Genomic DNA, 19,040 nt, shown 5'->3' with positions numbered 1-19,040 from the left:
GTAATTAGTTGAATGCTGTCCAGTATCTGCTATGGAATGGAGTTGTAAAATTGATTATAATAATTAAGGTTCTGTTAAAAGTGTAAGGGGTTAAATTTACCCCATTGATAACTTGAAACATTTTTATTTTTAACTTGAACAGTTTGGTGATTATCTTGATGGCTCAGCCATCAACTAAAGATTTTGCTACATGTACATGTAAGAAAATATCCCTACCCCTCCTACTGAAGGTTTTTCGGTTTGAACTCTGGAAATTCCAATTTTAGCCACATACTTTCCCTTAAAAACTTGGTGTTGGAGCCCCCTACCCTCCCCTCCCGTTCCCTCAGAATTTCCAATAACCTTCTAGTGGAGGAGGGATGTTTGCCGGAGCCACACATAGTAACAATCATCGCCATCATCTGACGCTGATGTGACGTCACAGTACCTACCTACTGATAAGTCTTTCATCCACTGATGATGAAGAGGCTGATGCTTTTGACACGGGTAACACAAAGGTGGGAAACACATAGTGGATGTGGTTTGTTATGAGGAACTTCAATATCAGTTCATAAGCCAACAGTCTTCCTTCTCTCCATTCCCAGCTTTCTGACATTAAGAAATCTGCTGATGTGGATGTGCCATCTGGAACAAAAAGAAAAAAAAAGATAAAAATATGTTCTTCAAAGGGTATTTAGTGATACACAGTTAACATTGTAACAACAGTAAAAGAAACAGGAAGCCAACAGAAAACAGAAAACAAGAACATTCAGTCTGTGAGCTTGCACTCTGATCAGTTGAAAGCCGTGTGCCCACAACTCCGTGGAAACAGAAAACTCTTCATGGGTTAAATAATAAAAGAAATTGAGAACAGTTTGTCTGTATATATAGATTGAGAATTAACATAAACACTTACAGAAAGTTTCAACTTTTGAGACGTATTGTAAATCAAAGGAGTGCTTTAATTGACGAAAATAATGGGACACTACCTGCAAGAAGCTTTGCCACTTGTCTAATGCTGGTCCTCGTTGACTTGTGAGGTTGTGTCGGCGATGTCCTGCTAGTGTTGTGGCCAACAGATAATGCGCCATGAAGATCAGTTCCTTGGAGATCAAAAACAGTTTTCAGGACAAGACAATAATTCTAGTCAAACAATAATCAATTGAAGCAAATAGGCTGACTTATTAAGAATCGTCTTTTCATGTATGTAGGAGATAGGGACTTGTGGAACTTGTGTGGATCTAATAGCAGAAAATTTTACCCTGAATCTAAGATAAATAACAAGCAAAGTCAATACAGTGTAGGTTTGACAACCCCCAAGAAAATGTTACAACACAACCATAGGGAGGCAAATTATATGTAAGCAGAAGAAACCTTTTCCAAGTGCTATTCTTTTCTATCCTGAGAAAGTAGAGAGTGGAATTATTTTTGGTTACAAGTTAGTACATGTAGTCAAGAACCAATTCTTGATCAGGGGCCTGAGTGGCTGAACTCTGCAGCCGAGATCAAAAGCTGTGGACACTGAAAATCAGGACGCATAGTCTGAGGAGACTTGACTTGATGATGCAATGACGATAGTGACCAGGACAACGACAATGATGATGTTGATGAGGAGGAGGAGGAGGAGGAAAGCCATGATATTCATCCAGAAAAAGGCTGTAAACCAAGTATTGCTAGGCTACAGATCTCCTTTTAGTGAAGCATAAATTCTAAGTAAGAAAATGCAATGAAAATAACAAACAAAAAACTCACCCACACTACTCAATAATGAGTCAGCTGAGGCATAACACAGGTCAGGACTTAACAATGGGCTAGGTGTGCGCTGGAATGGAACACGTCTCTCAGTTTCATGGGCAAGAACATCCTCTTCAGAGTTGGATACAGATGTTTCTAACTGATCATTAACATCTGGTGGAGATGATGTTAGGTCTGCCATTAGCAAATCTTTGTCAACCTTCCAGTCAGCAGCAAGACCATGAAGAACCAGTTTTAAGAACACTGGATTACTACTATCTTTGGCAACTGAAAATGCAAATTCAAGCAATAGATCACAGTAAGGCTAAAAGATCCATGACCACCACAGATACGATCAGCGAGTAACAAAACAAAGTACAGGTAGGTTTTGTTGAAAATGTCACAGCTTCAGGGATTAGAAATTAAAGTAACATTATCATTTTACTCTTATCAGACTACTAACCTAAATATTTGAAGGCAATGCTTGTTGCTTGTCGCACAGTGGAAGCAGGGTGCATCAGATAAAGGTTAAGTGTGGAGAAGTAGAGAGGCCATTTTGGCAATAGAAATCCTGGAGGAATGTGCTGTGAATAGAAAAAAACATACAGGACAAGGCTAACAATAAACTGACAGATAAACAATTTACTTGAAAGATGAATGGTGTGTCAATGGAACAAAATCAGTCAAACATGTTTCAAATATCAATATCCTGTAGTCTATAAACTAATGTTGTCAGATAAATATTGTGCTGTAAAAAGCAGATTGACTTCTCATGTTTACATGTAGAATACTATACATAGCTTAATGCGGAAAAAACTAACAATAGACCGATAGACAATTCACTTGAAAGATCAATAACATTGATGGAAGAAAATCAGTCAAACATATTTGAAATTTGTAGTCTACACAAACCAATATTTTGCATTGGCAAGTTTGTGCTGTGAAAAGTAGTCTGACTTCTCCTGCAAGTTGCAAAGTTTGAGTTGTTTTGTAAGAACTTACCTTAATCAAGAAAATACAAACACCCAACAAGCCTTCAGCCTCATGTGCTTTGAGGAACTTAAAGTGTTGTCTGAACACGGCATGATGGGGTAACTATTAACAAAAACAAACAAGACAGTGAATTTTGTGGAGGCAGCATCACCAACTGGTTAGTGGCACGGACTTGGAATTTCCAGTTGTCCCAGGTTCAAGTCCCCTCTCTAATACCACTAGCTGGATTTATTTCATAGTAGTCTCCTGTTTTAAGGTGGCTTACTACAGTTTTTGTACTGTGCGAGTCTTTGATATGTGTGCGCGCTTTCCAAAGCACGTGAAAGCATCACGCGTGAGGAAAATCACGCGAGCTTGCTGAGGAAATCCCACAAGCACAAAAACAAAATGGCGGCTCTCGGAAAAATTTCCTGGTATTCCAGGTGGGTTTCAGAGCTGTGTTTACAGTAGCTAGATTACATGCTTGGGCTTGATAACTGAAAAAACGTGTTGTCTAATGGTTGCTGTTCCTTAACAGCCTTAAAGCCTTAAAGCCAAATGTTTGAACACGAATGCAGCATGCACTCACCAGTTGGAGCGCGCGTGCGCGCGCTGGAACCCGGGTTTTCCCAGAACAAGCATGCGCAATGGTCTTCTCACCGTAGGTTGCAATAACTATTTTTTCTCGCTCAATTTCTCCAAATCTAGCCGTACAACCTATGTTCAAATTTTTGCTGTTGACAGAAAACACTAAAACGGAAACGTGAAAATTTTTTAAGGGAAATCTGTCAGAAATTTTTTTTTGGAATTTTCAAATAAGGCAAAATTTCCCAATTTTGTCATTTGCCGAATTTCTCCCCGACAAAATTTCGTGTTCTTCCCTGTAAATACTTATTTTTGCCCACTTTCCAAATCCTGAAATTTTGAAGTGGGGTCATACGGCTAGATTTAGAGCCAGACAACTCTAAAAGGTGTAGTTTCCAGGCCCCCACTAAGACTCATTCTTTTGTATTTAGCACTTTTTGAGCATTCAAAATTTAATTTCTGACTCAAAATTATCTCTATTGTATTTACTGTACTAGAAAAAATGTCCCGGGAAATTCCTGTTGGCGTTTTTCTTAAGTTTGATTTAAGGCCTTCTTTCACTCCAGAAAACTGTAGTAAGCCACCTTAAATCCTTAGCCATGCTCATTGTAAATAACCAACTGGTAAACCTCACCCCCCCCCCCCCCCCTGCCAGTTGGGTTTTTGTGGCTACTGCCCCCTGGGAAGGTGGTAGCCGGCCACTATGCTACCATGTTGTACGTAAGTCCCTCAATCAGAGGCTTTTGGAATTACAGAATTTACCCGAAGTTGGGTTGAGTTCACCACGACAGTCAGCTTTATTCGTACGGAAGATCCTTGTATTTCAATTCAAAATGGCTGCCGCAGCTCTTTTGCGTGAATTTTCAAGGTGGCAGTTTGTGGTTCTTGGAGGGAAAACACAGGTTTTCAATTACGATAAATAGTTAATGTTTAGTTTGCATTATTTATTTCGGTCCATTATTTATCATGTCCCCAATTACACCTCAGTGCTAATTAAAATAAAATTGATACTTCAGATAAAGTTATTAATAAATAATTGTTTGTGGAGTAATAGGAAGGAGAAGTTAATTGTCAAAAGTGTTAAAGTATACATTTACAATAATTTATTATAGATGTTACCTGTATAATTTTTCCAATTATTGGAAAATAACATACATGACTTTTTGTATGTACAACCAATTTGATGTTAGATTAACAGTAAAATTAATACCTCACTGATGCCTTTAGTAATTTCTTGACTGTGGCCATGATCCCCTCGTGTTCCATGGCACAGTCTGTCAATAACTTCTTGAAATGAAAGCAGTGCAACCTACAATGTAAGAAATTGACACATTGAATCAGATGTTAGAGATGCCTAGTATGTGTTATAAATCCACCACATGAAATACCCTTCTTACATGTACATGTAAACTTGCACTGCTAAATACATGTTACTGTTAGTACTAGTGTTCACCAAGAACCTGTTCCTGGCACCTACATGCATTCATGTATGGATTCATGTATGCATGAATGTTACCTGCCAACTTTTTCTGAGTCAAATGCGTGAGATTTTTGTCTCGTCATGACCGGGAATTCCGAAAATGTCTGAGGCACTTCCGAAGATTTCCGACGATTTTCCGAAGACTTACGAATGTTGCCGAAAATGTCCGAGGATATTCCGATGACCTTCAAACACGTTAATACGATTTGAACGGATTGTACACATTTGAAAGTTTTTGCGATTGTTATAAAGAGCAAAGAAATAATATATAACAAATCTGATATGAAATGAAGTTTTTTTTAGAACAGCTCGTCCGGATTTGTGAGTCAGGCGTGAGAAATTGTCCACGATGTGTGAGATCGATGTGTTTAGTCCCCAGGCGTGAAACTCACGCATAATGCGTGAGAGTTGGCTGGTATATGAATGCATTATTGTATGTATGCATGCCTGCATGTACAGTGTATTTGTGTACGCTTTGTTTGCTATGCAGGCCTATTACAGAAGGCAGCATAAGAGCAGAGCCCCTGTGTACCTGCTAACTTAAACACTAACCACTGACAAATTAAAGTGCTGCTTTAATTTACAGTGTACATGAGATCACTAAACCCTAGTTATCTGCAAAGCTCCTGAAGGTGCTGTATTCCTGTGGCTCACCTCAAACTCACATCTTGACAAAATAGCAGACATTGCTTTGGTAGCATGTTCCCTGATACTGAGCTGAGGATGTAAAAGCAAGGAGAAGAGGACCGAATGGACGGATGACATGATGAAATCTGGCAGACTTGCCAGTGCTGTAAGGCCAAACTGAAAGAAAAAAAGACAGAAGAATATTCAACAACGGTACTACAGTATTACAATGAGACAAGTAAATCCAAAATGTACATCATGACAAATCGGCCCTTTGCAGCTAACAGTCACATGGTACAGAATCCACCATGCTGGAGAGCATGATGCGCAATGGGACATCCAAAACAAAGTGACTTAATTCAGTCAAACTTGAATTTTCTTTGTTTCAGTGGATGTCCCAGTGCATAGATTGCTCTCCAGCAAGGTGGATTTTGTTCATGCGACCGTTAGCTGCAAAGGATTCATTGTATAATTATACAAGAAGCACGATCAAGGTTTTATCCATTAGTGGCTGTCCAGAAAATATCATCCTTGTTTCTAACGAAACTGTGCTACTGTATCAAAGAGAGGAGTGAAAATGAATGTTTGGTTTTATCAGCTGAGTTGATACATGTTAAGTAAACTGGCCATTGAAAAGAAATGAACAAGTGCACTTTCTCAGAGTCATTCCACTTGACAAAGGGCTAGTGCTTGAGACATTGCGTGTTAAAAAATCTCTATACAGTGCCCAATCTATCTTACACAGGGAAAAAATCCTTAATTCCAAGAATGGTTTTTTGAATGGTTTTATGGGTAATTCACATTCATAAAACCATTGACGGAAAATCCGAATTCTTAACATTCATGGCTTTTCGTAGAAAACCAGTAATGATATTATAAGATATAACATAATGGGTTTTACATAAAACATGTTCTTGTTTATTTGAATTCCCATCATGGTTTTTCCCATCTTTAACATTTGTGGTAAATGGTCAGTAACCCTTTAAGGGAATTCCCTAGAAACACATTTATGTGTTTTTCTAATCCCTTAACGTTTTATTGGCAAAACCCAGTAATGATTCTCTGTATTAAGATGGTGGTTTTATATAGAAACACATTCTTGTTTTTCTTATTTCACACAATGGTTTTCCAGTTTTTACCATTATGGATATACCAATAACCCTTGACAGGATTTCCATTGTAACACAGCCATGTATTTCGTTAACTCCTTGATGGTATTTCAATAAAAGCCAGCAATGATTCTTTGAATTCCAGCAATGGTTTTTCATTGTTTACCATCATGGGTTAAAAAAGATATCCATCAGGAGATTTTTTTTCAGAAACATCAATGTTTTTCCTTCAATTTCTTCAATGGTTTTTAAATAAAAGACAGTGATGACTCCGTGAGATATCTTTAGTGGGTATTATGTAAAACAAACTGTTTCTTTTAATTACCACAGTATCTTTCAAATTTTTATCATTGTGGATAATTATAATTTGTAGATTTCAGAGTAAAGTTACTGCAGGGTGTATGGTAAGATTAATGCTATTGTGGAATGGACTACAATCAAAACCCTGCTTTGTTACACTTATATCAACTCTTTACTAATGTCTTTTTCCTCACAGGTTTAGAGATGTTAACTCAACATAAATAACTTACTTTTAAAAAGAAAATAAAAGTTACTTTGTTACACCAAGTAATTGTGTCATTACTTATAAAGTTATGTAGTCATGACCAATCATCTTTTAAGGTGTAAATGCTTGCAATGGGAGCAGTAACTAAGCTTGGGCCTTATTACATTTAACACAAATATCAATGCATGCTTTACATTGTATTTAGGGTCGATCAATTATTATCACAGAAGTTATTTGCCAATTCGGCTCTATTTAAGAAGCCAAACAACATAGTGAATACTTTACATTGTTAACACAACAAACACTTCAAGAAGTTTTTGGAAGCCACAAAAGGAAAAAGTTAAAACGAAATGCAATGAACACCTTGATGGCTTAGTTGCCATTAAGCCAACAGGCATTACAGTGACACTGACTGTACAATACAAGACGTGTATTACTTTGCACTCATTTGTAATCTTTCCTTAAAACCTTTTCCATCAGAGGTAGACATCCAATTGAACAAGTATGCATCAAACTTTGAACAAAGATAGCACTTAGCTTACAGACTAATATCAAACATGTCCCAACAATAGAAAAACAAATAAGTCACTAATTTCCTGTCCAAAATTTACAAGTCCATCAGAAAGCCTTGGCCTTGGTCACATCTGCCCTTTGAAGTGCATTCAGATTTTTCTTGCCAACTACAATGATTTTCTGTGTTATGAGATACTCTGAAAGCAGTTGAGCAGCTCTTTCCTTCTCCATGCCCTGAACATCTTTTCCAGTGGCAAGGCCAAACTTTTTCACATATGCAACAAGTTGCTTCCTTGCAACATCTTGGAAACGTAATGCATTAAATGCCACTTGAACAATTATCTTGGCAGCCAGAACTGGAACATCCCTTTGTACCTAAAGGGTAACATGTTAAGAAAGGACAATAAATATGCATTCAGCATGTCATATACTTTTAAGCCAGCTGTGCATGTTGGCTTCTTATCCAAAACAAATTCTGTAAAATGGCAATGAGGGGAACATGTATTGCTGTCACTTTAGGTACAATTACATTACAAATACCAAAGGGAAAATGAACTATTCACAACTCTGCATATTGGTTAATGTGATATTTTACTTTGCCTACAGTAGCTGTTTGAGTGTAATAAATAAATTGTCATCTTGTCTTCAGATTGAGCCTAAATACATTTCCATATCCTTCACCCAGAAACTGGACTACAACTCAGTCAGCTTTGGGAAATCACAAAACAAAAGGAAAGTCAAAATCACTTGGTGTTACAGACTGAAAAAAGGTCATCCTACTCAGCTGGCTGATTGACTGTTATTAATATTAAAAAGGAATATTAACAGACCATTCAAATCAAAACAGTTTTAGGAGTAGGGTCATACACCCATCCCGTCAACACCGGCTCAAAGTAAATAATGGCAACATTATATATTTCAACTTTAATGTTTTACCTCTCTGTTTTTAAATTCCTTTGTTGATATCATGTGTGATTCATGCTGAGAAGCATCTAATTCATCATGACTACTATCACCATCTTCATTGTTGTTAGGATGTCCTCCTTTAGTTCCTGATGAGCAGTCCTCGTCTGACTCTTGGCATAGGATTATAGTGTCGGCGCAGCTAGAAGAATCACTAGTGCTTTGCCCATTACTTTCATCATCTGATTTCTTCTTCTTCAGTTTCCTTTTGTCAATCTAGGAATAACAGTTGATGAAATGAGAGTAAATGTTAAATAGGAACTGCACATTATGCTCCAAACAGATATGCAGTGGAGAACTTGATAGCAGTACAGTCTTCATCTTACCTAGAAAGGTCAAGGGTTCTTCCTTTCAAACAATAAACTAGGTGACTGTTCGTCAGCAATGCACGACTTAACGTTGAAGGGTTTTCATAACCAGTCCCAAGATGCAAAAGGCAATTCCAAACAACACAAAAAAAAAAAAAAGGAAAGAAAGAAAGAAATATAGAAACTTCCTCTAACCTGAGTGTAGTCATGTCCATTGCGATGTCTTCGCCGTCTTTCATTGAGGACATCAAGGATGTGCTGTTTTATGCTGTCTTTGTTAAATCCTGCGGGTTCATATGAACAGTCCTCTGCAATTGCGTCTACAAGTTCATCAAGCTCCTTTTTGGCCTCTGTGTCTTTGTTAAAAACAGGTATCTTGTTGCCCGGCCATTTTTTTACTGCTGCATCTGATACAGCTTTTCTCCTGAGGAAGAACAAAAGGCAATTTTCGCCACACTCTCCTTCAAACTCCTTAAACTAATTGTCAGTGAAGAACATGGTTCAATGAATTTTGGTAAATGGTTACTGATATAAACTGAAACTTTCTCCCGGAAATGCACTATGATCCACAAAGGAACAGTCTCATTTCTCTTGACCGCATGCTTTGTATACATGTATGGTTATACCACCTGAGCAACTGCTAAAACAAAATAGTTAAAGAGGGGTTCAAAGGGCCACGCGAAAACAATTTCCACATTATTCTATAATGATGCAACATAGACTCATGCAAAGGCAATAATCTCAAGTTTGAATCCTCTTAAGTGATGTTAGCTCGTTTCTTAGCGCTGTAAATACATGTGCCTAAATACATATGCCTTCCATTCGAAATGTACTAGCTAGAAGGAAAAGCAAATTTGGAAAGAGTAACACACTTACTTCGCTTTGTAGATCCTTTGGCTCAACTGAGGCATTGCTTTAAGTTCGAAAATAGATGGTTTTTTGTTTCTTCGGGGGTTGTGAACAACAGGAACTTCTGCGATGAACTCTTTTAAACGGAGTTGGTCGCCCACGGTCTTAAGCCCACATGCCTCGAACTGCTGCGACGAACCGTTCTTTGCTAAAAAGATGAGTGCTTTTCCATCAATTTTCTGTTCTGAAAGTAATTAACGGAAGAGACAATTTAAATGTATAAAAACGTACGAGTAAGCTCATGTGAACGTTTTTGGCGTTTGAAAGATTACAAATTCCGAGAAAATGAAGGAGTGGTTCGTTTTCGCGCCAAACAATCCGCCCAAGATTACTAAAGTCCACCTCTTTACCATTTTCTCTCACAATGTTTCCTCCAGAGGCGGTTAGAAGCTAACAATAATGTTACTTGTGCGGCTCATGCATGCAACAATCCGTACTAGATGTGCACTAGATGTAGGAATTTTAAGCTTAATACTCAGACAGCTTTGACAGAGATCAACCCGTTGTTCGGGCGCTTGAAAGAGCCTGTTCGATTCGGTCTTTTTATTAAACTGCAACAACACAATTCAGAGTTCTCACCTTCAAACGTTTTAGCGATGTCTTCATTGTATTTTTCTTTGATTTTTTCACTTACTTCTTGCACCGTCCACTCCATTCTGTGTTGTTTTTGAAGAAACCACGAACCTTCGCCAACCTTCAACAAGAAAATGGCGGGAACTGCGCGCAAAACCTCGTATACGTGAAGCACCAACTCCATATATGGTAAGATCTAGAACCCATTCTTCCTCTGTTGGAGAACATTGGCGGGAAGTTTCAATCGGGGAAATCATAATTTAGTTCTTCTTCTAACTTCATGATGCTTGGAACAAAAAGACAACGTCTTTCGGACGAATTCTGGTCTAGAAAGGACATCGTTACTTGTCGCTGCTCCAGCTTACCATATAAGCATGTTCATTGCCCCTGTAGTGAGTGCACTTTTTCTGCTGTATCGACTTCAACGGAATACACGCATTGGAAAAGAGCTGAAGCTCTCTCCATGAGGTAAGATATAAAGCTTAAGTTAGATTTACATTTCTGTTCATGATGACTAATTACATAGGGAAAGTTACTAACAATTTATTTATTTTGGCTTTCCTTCATAAATTATTTCTCTCCAACCCCCTTGAACGGTTATTAAATCTCTAATATGAGAATACTGTTTCAAACACAGCATTGAAAGCTCCTCATGTCAACTCAACTCACCTGATCCTACAACTTCCTCTTGCAATAATGAATTATTGAGTGCCGAGCAAGATAATTCAGAGGATTCAGACTCGGATTCAGGGGACTATTCAACCCATGAAGCAAGAACCAGTGACTTTGATTGTGATTCTGATGCTGGTCCCAGTAGTGTTAACTCAGTGAACATGGAGATAACCTGTGCGATACTCAAGGCATTAAACTTGGTTGACCAAATGCAAGGTTCAGTGACAGACTTTGAAGACGTCCTACGTTTTTCAAAAGAACTGTTTTGTCGAAATGATGATGAACTTAAGAAACTTTGGCCTAAAGACTGGAGAGAGACGCAGGCTCTTTTACGGAAATGTGGCTATAAAGACCCAAAAGAATTATACATCTGTCTTGATGAAAGTCACTACTGTCACTGGGATGTCATGGAGAGCCCTACAGCAGTGTGCAAGTATTGTGGAAAGCAAGGCACTATCAAGTACTACTATTTAAGTATCAGCGATAAAATACAACAATGGTGTGCCAATGAAGCAATGTGCACAAAAATGATGGCGCACTGGGAAGACAAGGGACATTGGATACGAGGAGAGGGAGCTAATTTTACACTGAAAGAGGTATGGGATGGTTCACGATTCAATGAACTGAACTGGTTCTGGAACCCCGAATCCAATTGGATGCTCCCAGTGAAGTGCACATTCTGTAAAACTGTGATTAGTGTGGATGAGATATTAGCTTTTCCTGAGAAGGATGGCAAGCATGTTATCACCTGTGATGAATGTGGTACCCAGTGGATACATGCACCCATCTTCACAACAGGGGATCCCCGAAACATAGCCTTGATTGGTCATTGGGATGGCTGGCAGCCATTTGGTTACCCAGGAAGTCATAGTTGTGGTAAGTTTTACAGACAAGTATTTTTCTTCATTGTGCAAAAAAATGTTTATTTCTATTAATTTTCTGTACTCTTCATTTAATTGCTCATAAATTGTTCATGAGTTATATGAATAATTATTGATGTAAATTACTTTTCACTATACTTTTCACTAATTAAAATAGGAAGATCTAATTATGTTGTTGCACTTGTACATTTAGGTGCTATTGAGGTAACAATTGCAAATATGTCAAAGGCTGTAAGGAGCAGTACAGATGAGATTTATGTGGTTGGATTTGTACCATCCTATCAATAATTGATAGGATGGTACAAATCCAACCAAAGTCACGACCTTGTACACTTGACCCATTCCTTCACCCTTTAATCAGTGATGTTGAGGACATTTTCATTGAAGGTAACTTTCAAAGAGTATCTATTACATTGAATGTAAACAGCACATGTTAGTATGATTAATGTATGTTGGTCATTATTGTTTTCATACCATCTGCATGTCAAATAAATTTAAATGACCAATATTCAGATGTATTTATTAACTAGCAATTCTTATTTTATTTAAATGGAGTTCATTCTGAAATAATAATTTCATTTTACGAGGGTAGAACTTTCAGTTAAAACCGATAAACCTGTGGCTCTCCCTAGCTAGATTCCAATGTCTATGAAAGGAATACATGTCGAATATAACATTACATGTACATGTAAATTGGGTGACAATTTAACCATATGCTTGTAAAGAGAATAACAGGAGTTTATAGAAGTAACAATTATAATATAATTCTCTTATTCACTGAAACTTTTAGGTCTAAGGGTCAACTATGCTAGACCATTTCCTTGTCTGCCAGCTGGTGAGTTGAATATCCGTGTGTTGATCCTTCTTTGGACAGGTGATTATCCTGCCCAGCATGAAGTGGGCAAGTTCATAAAACATGGGATATTTCCATGCCGGCGGGATAAATTAAAGGGTAAGCTTATAATCATTCATTTTCAAGCAATAAATGACTAGCAAAAAAAACCATGAAGGATCATGTGTTTAGTTTTGTATAAACATGTTTTACATTGCCAAATTAATTAGTGATAGCTGTTAATTTTGTAATCTTTGTGCATAGTACATGTATATAAGTTTCATCATTACTATTTAGTATTATTTTGTCAGTATTAGCTAATTAACTATTTTACAAAAAGCTAGATTATTTTTAGCTATGGGCCAAATTGGCTGTTGTCAGTTTGGAGTATTAAAAAATTATCCTATCCTAACCTATGTGTGAATTATGCAAGGCTGATCTTAATTTGCAAGATCTACAGTAGGTTTGTAATTTTGCCCATGGATGATACTAAGTCTTGCCAGTTGCAAAAGGTCCAGTTTAGCTTGTAGATTGTGACAAGATACACTGGTACTGTAAACAGTGCCACAAAAACCCCTCTAAAATCACATTGTACTGGTTTGTGCAAATTGAAGGTCCGAGGGCATAACCGCCTTATGTCGAATTTTAGCGCGGCTTTCGATTTCGCACGGATTTGTCCGAATTTTGGCTCTCCCTGGCTTGGAAAACATTTCGCGGTTTTACAATCGTGGACAAAACTCCTTGAGAAAACCAAACACGAACAGAACAAAAACCACTTGCTTACTTCTCCCTCCCACCCCCTCCCCCTATGCAATGAGAACCGAACACAGACAGCCAAAAAACCACTCACTTACTGTTTCTCCCTTCATAATTCTACAACTGTTACTTCTCCCTTCCCCCCTCCCCCTTATGCAATGTTGATGTGGAAAGTGATGCTTGCCAGGAAACTGTTCGTGACCCAAAAGACAACATTGAGTCAGGGGGAGGGGGAGGGGGAGGGGTATTTGGTAGTTCGCTTGTCTACAAGTGAACGCGCTTGGAAAGCAAATTTTTTATAGGTTTTGTCCACGTCAGACTCGTTTTCCAAATTATCGGTAGGCTAAAAGTTTCCACTGTCCACGAGCCGTGTTTAGTCGCACCAGTTGTTGTTTCTATAAGTAACGTTTGAGATGATATCATGGTTTGCTTTTGCGGGTTGTAACAAGCCCAAAATAGATCAAGGCAGTCGGGATAAACAACTTGCGTATCGTACTGGCTAGTTGGTTTCGCTTTTGTTTGGTGAAGTTTGTAAACGCACCGACATCTATGGATCTCTTGAAAGGTTATGAAATTGAGGAATGCAGTTCACAGGAACTGGCGGAAATGTTGTCCAAAGAATCCTTCCTTGGTAGTGATGACTGTGCCGTGATGAATTTTTCAATTCGATTATCAAATCCCGCGGGAGCATCAGAGACAAATCCCGCCATGTGCAAGGTGTTTTGCAAGCCTTAGTTGTGGTTTGCCAGGCTTGAAATTCGGTATGTAACGATTAACTTGACAATTTCAAGGCAATGATTCAATAAAAGTACGATTAACATAGATTTTCAACGGTTAACACCGACTGCCCGTAAAAAAGAATAGATAGTCTTTACCTTTTAATAGAACTGCCGTTAATCGTTGTTAATCGTTGTTAATCGTTGAAATGGCTACATGTCTTCCTGTTAATCGTGTAGAATGCTAGTATTTTGCGTTATGAAGAGTGATATGTCGACAAACGGGACAAAGCTGGATTTTACGCCAGGAAATGGACACATTTTCTCTTGGAGGATGTAACTGTTTACATTTCGGACATTCCTGTCACGTACGTAGTAGTTTGTAACAGAATCAAATAAAAGCGTGACAGCATTCCTTTCGTTCCTCCCGCGAACAACACCGCTTTCGTGTGCCGTGTTTCAAAGACAACGAGTGTATATTGAATACAAGTATTTAATCCTCAGTGCATTGTCCTTTTGGTCATCCAGTGTCTATAATGTTACCGATATATCTTTACAAGATGGTAAAATTTCTCAATAGCATTAATACGAAACACAAAGCGGCGTGAAAAAATACTGGACAATGGTTTTCAATCCCATTGCAGTTGACATGCAAAAGTTTGCAAAATCCGAGCTACATCGAAAAACGGGCTGAAATTCGACATAAGGCGGTTATGCTCCCAGCCCTTCAATTATTGGATAATGCAGGAATCATAATATCACTTTTGTTCTATAATAGGGACTAGAGATCCTGACGGTGGTAGTACATACTACTATGGTGCCAACCGATACCATGCTAGATTTCCATTTGAGGAAAGAAAGCTAGATGAAGACTTACAAACTATGAAGGATATCAATAGTGAGGACAGGAAAACAGTTCGTGCAAATAAAAGCAAGGCCTCAGGTTACACTGGTTTGACAATCTTTTACCGACTCCACAAGCTGTATGGGTTTGACATCTTCAAGGATCTGGTCGTTGATACAATGCACAATCTTCCAACAAATGTCATCTCAGCACATCTAAAACACTTTATCCAAGCAGAGAAGATTGATGCAGCCACTGTTGAAGAACGCCTGTGCTCCTTTCCTTGGACTGCAGGTACATGTGAATTCTGATTAGACTATTATAAAAATAAATCTAAATCAAAGAAAACATATGTCTAAATCATTATTTTACAACTGGTTAGTTATTATTATTTTGAGTTATTTAATTGCTGTGGCCTGCAATAAATCATCACTCACGGTGTTCATTTGTTTTTGGCACTCAGACTTTTAATTTCCTTCAATTTACTCTGATGAGGACTTTCATGTTTTTAAAGTAGCATTTAAACCTCCTCATGATTTGGAAATGAAAGAAGATCACAACAGTCAGAAATAGAGTCGAGGTGCTCAAGTCAACAACATCATAGCACACTTTAATGTTAAACTGTGTGTTATCTTTTTACACAGAACTGAAAGATGGTAGAGTTCCTAAAGGCTTTAACTCACGCTTTGCATTCTGGAAAGCAGAGGAACTACACAAGTTTGCATTCCCTACCTCTGAGGTGATAATAGGAGATTTGCTCGAAGAAATGGATTTTCACATGTGGCAACTAATTGTCAGAATGACAGAGCTTGTATTTGGAAAAAGGGATGGCTGGAATCATGAAGACGTGAATGTCTTTGCAAAACTAGCTAAGAGATATTTGATTCTGATTGAAGAACAAAGAGGTCTCACAGCTTGTGTTATAACTGCCCATAACCTGATTCACATTCCAGAAGATGCCATGCGCTTCAGTCATCCAGACAATTTCTGGTGTTTTGCTTTTGAAAGAGCTGTTCAAAGATATGTGAAAACCAACTGCAACTTCAAAAACATTGAGTGTAGTTATGCTAAGAGGGAAGCCCGACGTGAACTGCTGAAACACCTTGGATACACAGAAAGCCAGCTGGAGAGACAGTACAGGATTGATGTAGACAAGGTACTAAGTGGGAATTTTATTGCTTATTAAAAACTACATGACAATTGTACAGGCATGTAAAAATAAAGGCAGAATCTAAAAAAAATGCAGAGAAAGTAATTGCCCAGTGAGTAATAGAAACTTTGTTGATTTCTTTTCCTTGCAAAAATAAAATACCAGGTAAGGTCTTTCCTTTTTAATTGCAAAGCAAATTATCATTTATTTTTCCATGATCAACAAAGATCAATTCCCAGCTAACACCTTAGCTACTGTTCTACATTAATATACACCTACCTCCACTTCACCTGTATGCATGCTCATATATATCCTCCTATTTATCCTCCCCTGTAATGCTTTTACCTCATTGTCTTCCTGTTCTTCTTGACCTCCACTTTTCATAAAATTTTCCCTTGTATAAATGTCATTTTTTTTTGGTAATTTACGTATTAGTGTCAGTCTGGCCTGCCTAGATTTGCTACCCATGAACAGTCCATTTTGCTTTCTTTTTACATTTAAAAATAAACTTGCTGTAGTTGTTGTTGTTTGTTGTCCTTACGCAACCTACAGCAAATGATGTATTTCCCTTTTAACAGATGGCTGCTAGCAGCTTAGAAGCGGCACAACAGTTAATGAAGACTGCAGGTACTTCAGCACTCATAAACCAGTGCAACAAGGGAATACTTGTTGGAGGGTTAGATAATAGAGGCACCTTTTTAAAAAGATGGGAAGTTGATCTGATTGAAGCCAGCATCACTGCTCCTGAAATAATTGGTAATTCATCCATTTCAGACTTTGGAATTCCCTTCAAGAGTTTGTTAAAGCCACAACAAGGAGTTGAAGGAGCAGGTATGCTCTACCGTAGTGGTGAATGTGTTCTCCTGAACTTACTTGGACAGGACCAGCCAGCAGTTTTAGTGGTAGAAAGATTCCTTTCTGTTGAAATTGAACAGAAACATCACTCCTTTGTGCAGGGAAAAGTCCTCCCATTGAAACATGATGCAGAAGGCAACCCTTTCCTTTATGGAAGTACTGGTTACAAAATCATCTCAAACAATAATGGCACACCAATGCAGGAGATAATTTCTCCTGTAACAAGTATTGCGAGAAAGGCCATTGTTTACCCAAACCCTTGTGAGCCTCAAGAATCTATAGTGATTGACTTTCAACGAAAGAATGTACCACTGTCAGAACAGGATATAGTCATACCGTTTTATCCCCAAGAAGGTGATATGGTTTGTATAAATGGAACTGATCCTCAGCCATGGCTTGCAAAAGTACTGAATATTTATGTTGAAAATCAAACTATTAGAGTTGTTTACTATATTAAGGCTGGAGAGAAGGAAGATGAATATGGTATGCAGATAGAGGTCTACAAACCAGAAGAAAACTCTCGCCTTGCAAGGGATAGAGTGTCATGGAACTCAGTTATTGGGCTGTCTGAAGGGGAATGGAATGATACAACATGGGAACGACCAGCAATTTAGGAATACAATGTTGTAGCTCTAGCAAATGTGATAAAAAGAACAACAGACATTTATTAGGTGTTTCAGTCATTCAAATGTTGGTCATTGGTCATGCTTCTTGAGGTAACAACAATCTGTAACATTCACATTTCTGATAGAACTATTGTATAAGAACTTTAGTTAAATTTCAATTCTAAACCATCCATGGTTTCTTTAATGGCCATGAATGGTTTCTGACCATACCACCTTGGTATTGTTCCCATTAGTGGGAATAAGTGTAAACATGAATGGTTTGGGGTAAAAAACGTGGTTGTTTTTCAAATTCACAACAATGTAATGTGGTTGGCTTTTCCTCTATTGGATATTCTATCATATTACCATTAATGGTCTTTAACCAAAAATCATTAATGTTTTTAATGGTAAACTACCATGAAACTTTCATTGTGGAAATTTAAATATACAGGAATGTTTTATTGTACAGTAACCATTAATGTAGATTAAATTAACATTCATGTTTTTATTCCTGTTTTGTTGAGATCTTTCAGTGCCAAAAAACAATATAATGGGAATTAATATTCCCAGCAATGGGAATCAGTAAACATGAATGTTTTTAAAAAAAAACATGATGGGTTTTCAATTTCACAACAACGTTATTTTTATTGGCTTTTCCTCTTTTGAATATTGCATCTTAACCATTCATGGTACTTAACCAAAAATCATTAATGTTTTTAGAAGTCAAATGCCACAAAACTTCCACTGTGGAAATTTGAATACACATTCATGTTTTATTTTACAGAAACCATTAATGTGATTTCATTAACATTTGTGGTTTCTCTTTCTATAATGGGAATTTAATTTCAATACCATTCATGGTTTTCTTAATAGAATGGATTAATTAGGAAAACCATTGTTTTTCTAAAAAAAACATTAATGGATTTTAAAAATTTTTTCCTGTGTTAGATTATCAACCCTGTTATTAATAATGGCAGTTTTGGTAAAATGTGCAGTTCCAGAAAATATCCTTGACACTTCCCCCACAGAAGGTTTTTTGTTTTGTATCCCCTCCTACCCTCCCCCCACCCCCACGGAAATTCCAGTTTAGCTTACTTTGCTTCTAAAATTTTTACTTTTAAGACCCCCTCCCCCTGGGAATTTCCAATGACCTTCCATGGATGTTTTTTTTCTCACACTGCACAATGCCTACTACAACATCTCTTCATTTTAACAGTGGTAACACTCTGAGGAGATATAGTTCTGTAACACCAACTTACCTTGAGTGTGTATTGTGGTCCTTCTGGGCGGATTTTGTCCTCATCACTAACTATTCCACTCCAAAGAAACTGGCAAACTATGGCAGTCATACCTACTCAAACACAAATTGAAATACTGTTAGAATCAGATTGCACATTCAAAATCTTGCCTTCTTTACCAGTCTTGTGTTTCTACGTTATATAATCATTTCAAATATTTCAAATATAATCTAA

The 19,040-nt window shown here is 37.7% G+C and overlaps 2 protein-coding genes and 1 pseudogene across 4 annotated transcripts in view; 1 reads left to right on the top strand and 2 right to left on the bottom strand.

Annotated features, from left to right (window-relative positions):
* LOC146451143 (uncharacterized) overlaps positions 1-19,040 on the bottom strand; it is a 58,346-nt gene that overhangs the window by 33,899 nt on the left and 5,407 nt on the right. For both annotated transcript variants that reach the window (XM_085099523.1, XM_085099524.1), the window contains exons 5-12: positions 18,828-18,919; positions 5,405-5,554; positions 4,481-4,579; positions 2,716-2,808; positions 2,177-2,297; positions 1,732-2,001; positions 969-1,082; positions 432-624 (exon numbers count right to left, since the gene is read on the bottom strand). In XM_085099523.1, the coding sequence (XP_084955649.1) occupies positions 432-624; positions 969-1,082; positions 1,732-2,001; positions 2,177-2,297; positions 2,716-2,808; positions 4,481-4,579; positions 5,405-5,554; positions 18,828-18,919 (1,132 nt within the window). The remainder of the gene's footprint in view (positions 1-431; positions 625-968; positions 1,083-1,731; positions 2,002-2,176; positions 2,298-2,715; positions 2,809-4,480; positions 4,580-5,404; positions 5,555-18,827; positions 18,920-19,040) is intronic.
* LOC146451145 (uncharacterized) lies at positions 6,123-10,441 on the bottom strand. Its single transcript, XM_085099556.1, has 5 exons — positions 10,264-10,441; positions 9,652-9,868; positions 8,971-9,199; positions 8,441-8,683; positions 6,123-7,879 (listed from the first exon to the last, which is right to left on the bottom strand). Exons 1-5 carry the CDS (start codon positions 10,439-10,441, stop codon positions 7,610-7,612), a joined length of 1,137 nt encoding a protein of 378 aa, XP_084955682.1. The 3' UTR covers positions 6,123-7,609.
* LOC146451144 (uncharacterized) lies at positions 10,538-18,509 on the top strand (annotated as a pseudogene). The gene is made up of 7 exons (XR_014860098.1): positions 10,538-10,725; positions 10,895-11,805; positions 12,004-12,197; positions 12,601-12,762; positions 14,893-15,252; positions 15,603-16,114; positions 16,687-18,509. The product of XR_014860098.1 is annotated as an uncharacterized LOC146451144 (transcript).

Source organism: Pavona decussata, unplaced genomic scaffold (assembly GCF_977016875.1).
Source record: "Pavona decussata unplaced genomic scaffold, jaPavDecu1.1 SCAFFOLD_396, whole genome shotgun sequence".
Lineage (NCBI taxonomy): Eukaryota > Metazoa > Cnidaria > Anthozoa > Scleractinia > Agariciidae > Pavona > Pavona decussata.
This window is presented reverse-complemented; position numbering and strand designations above follow the sequence as displayed.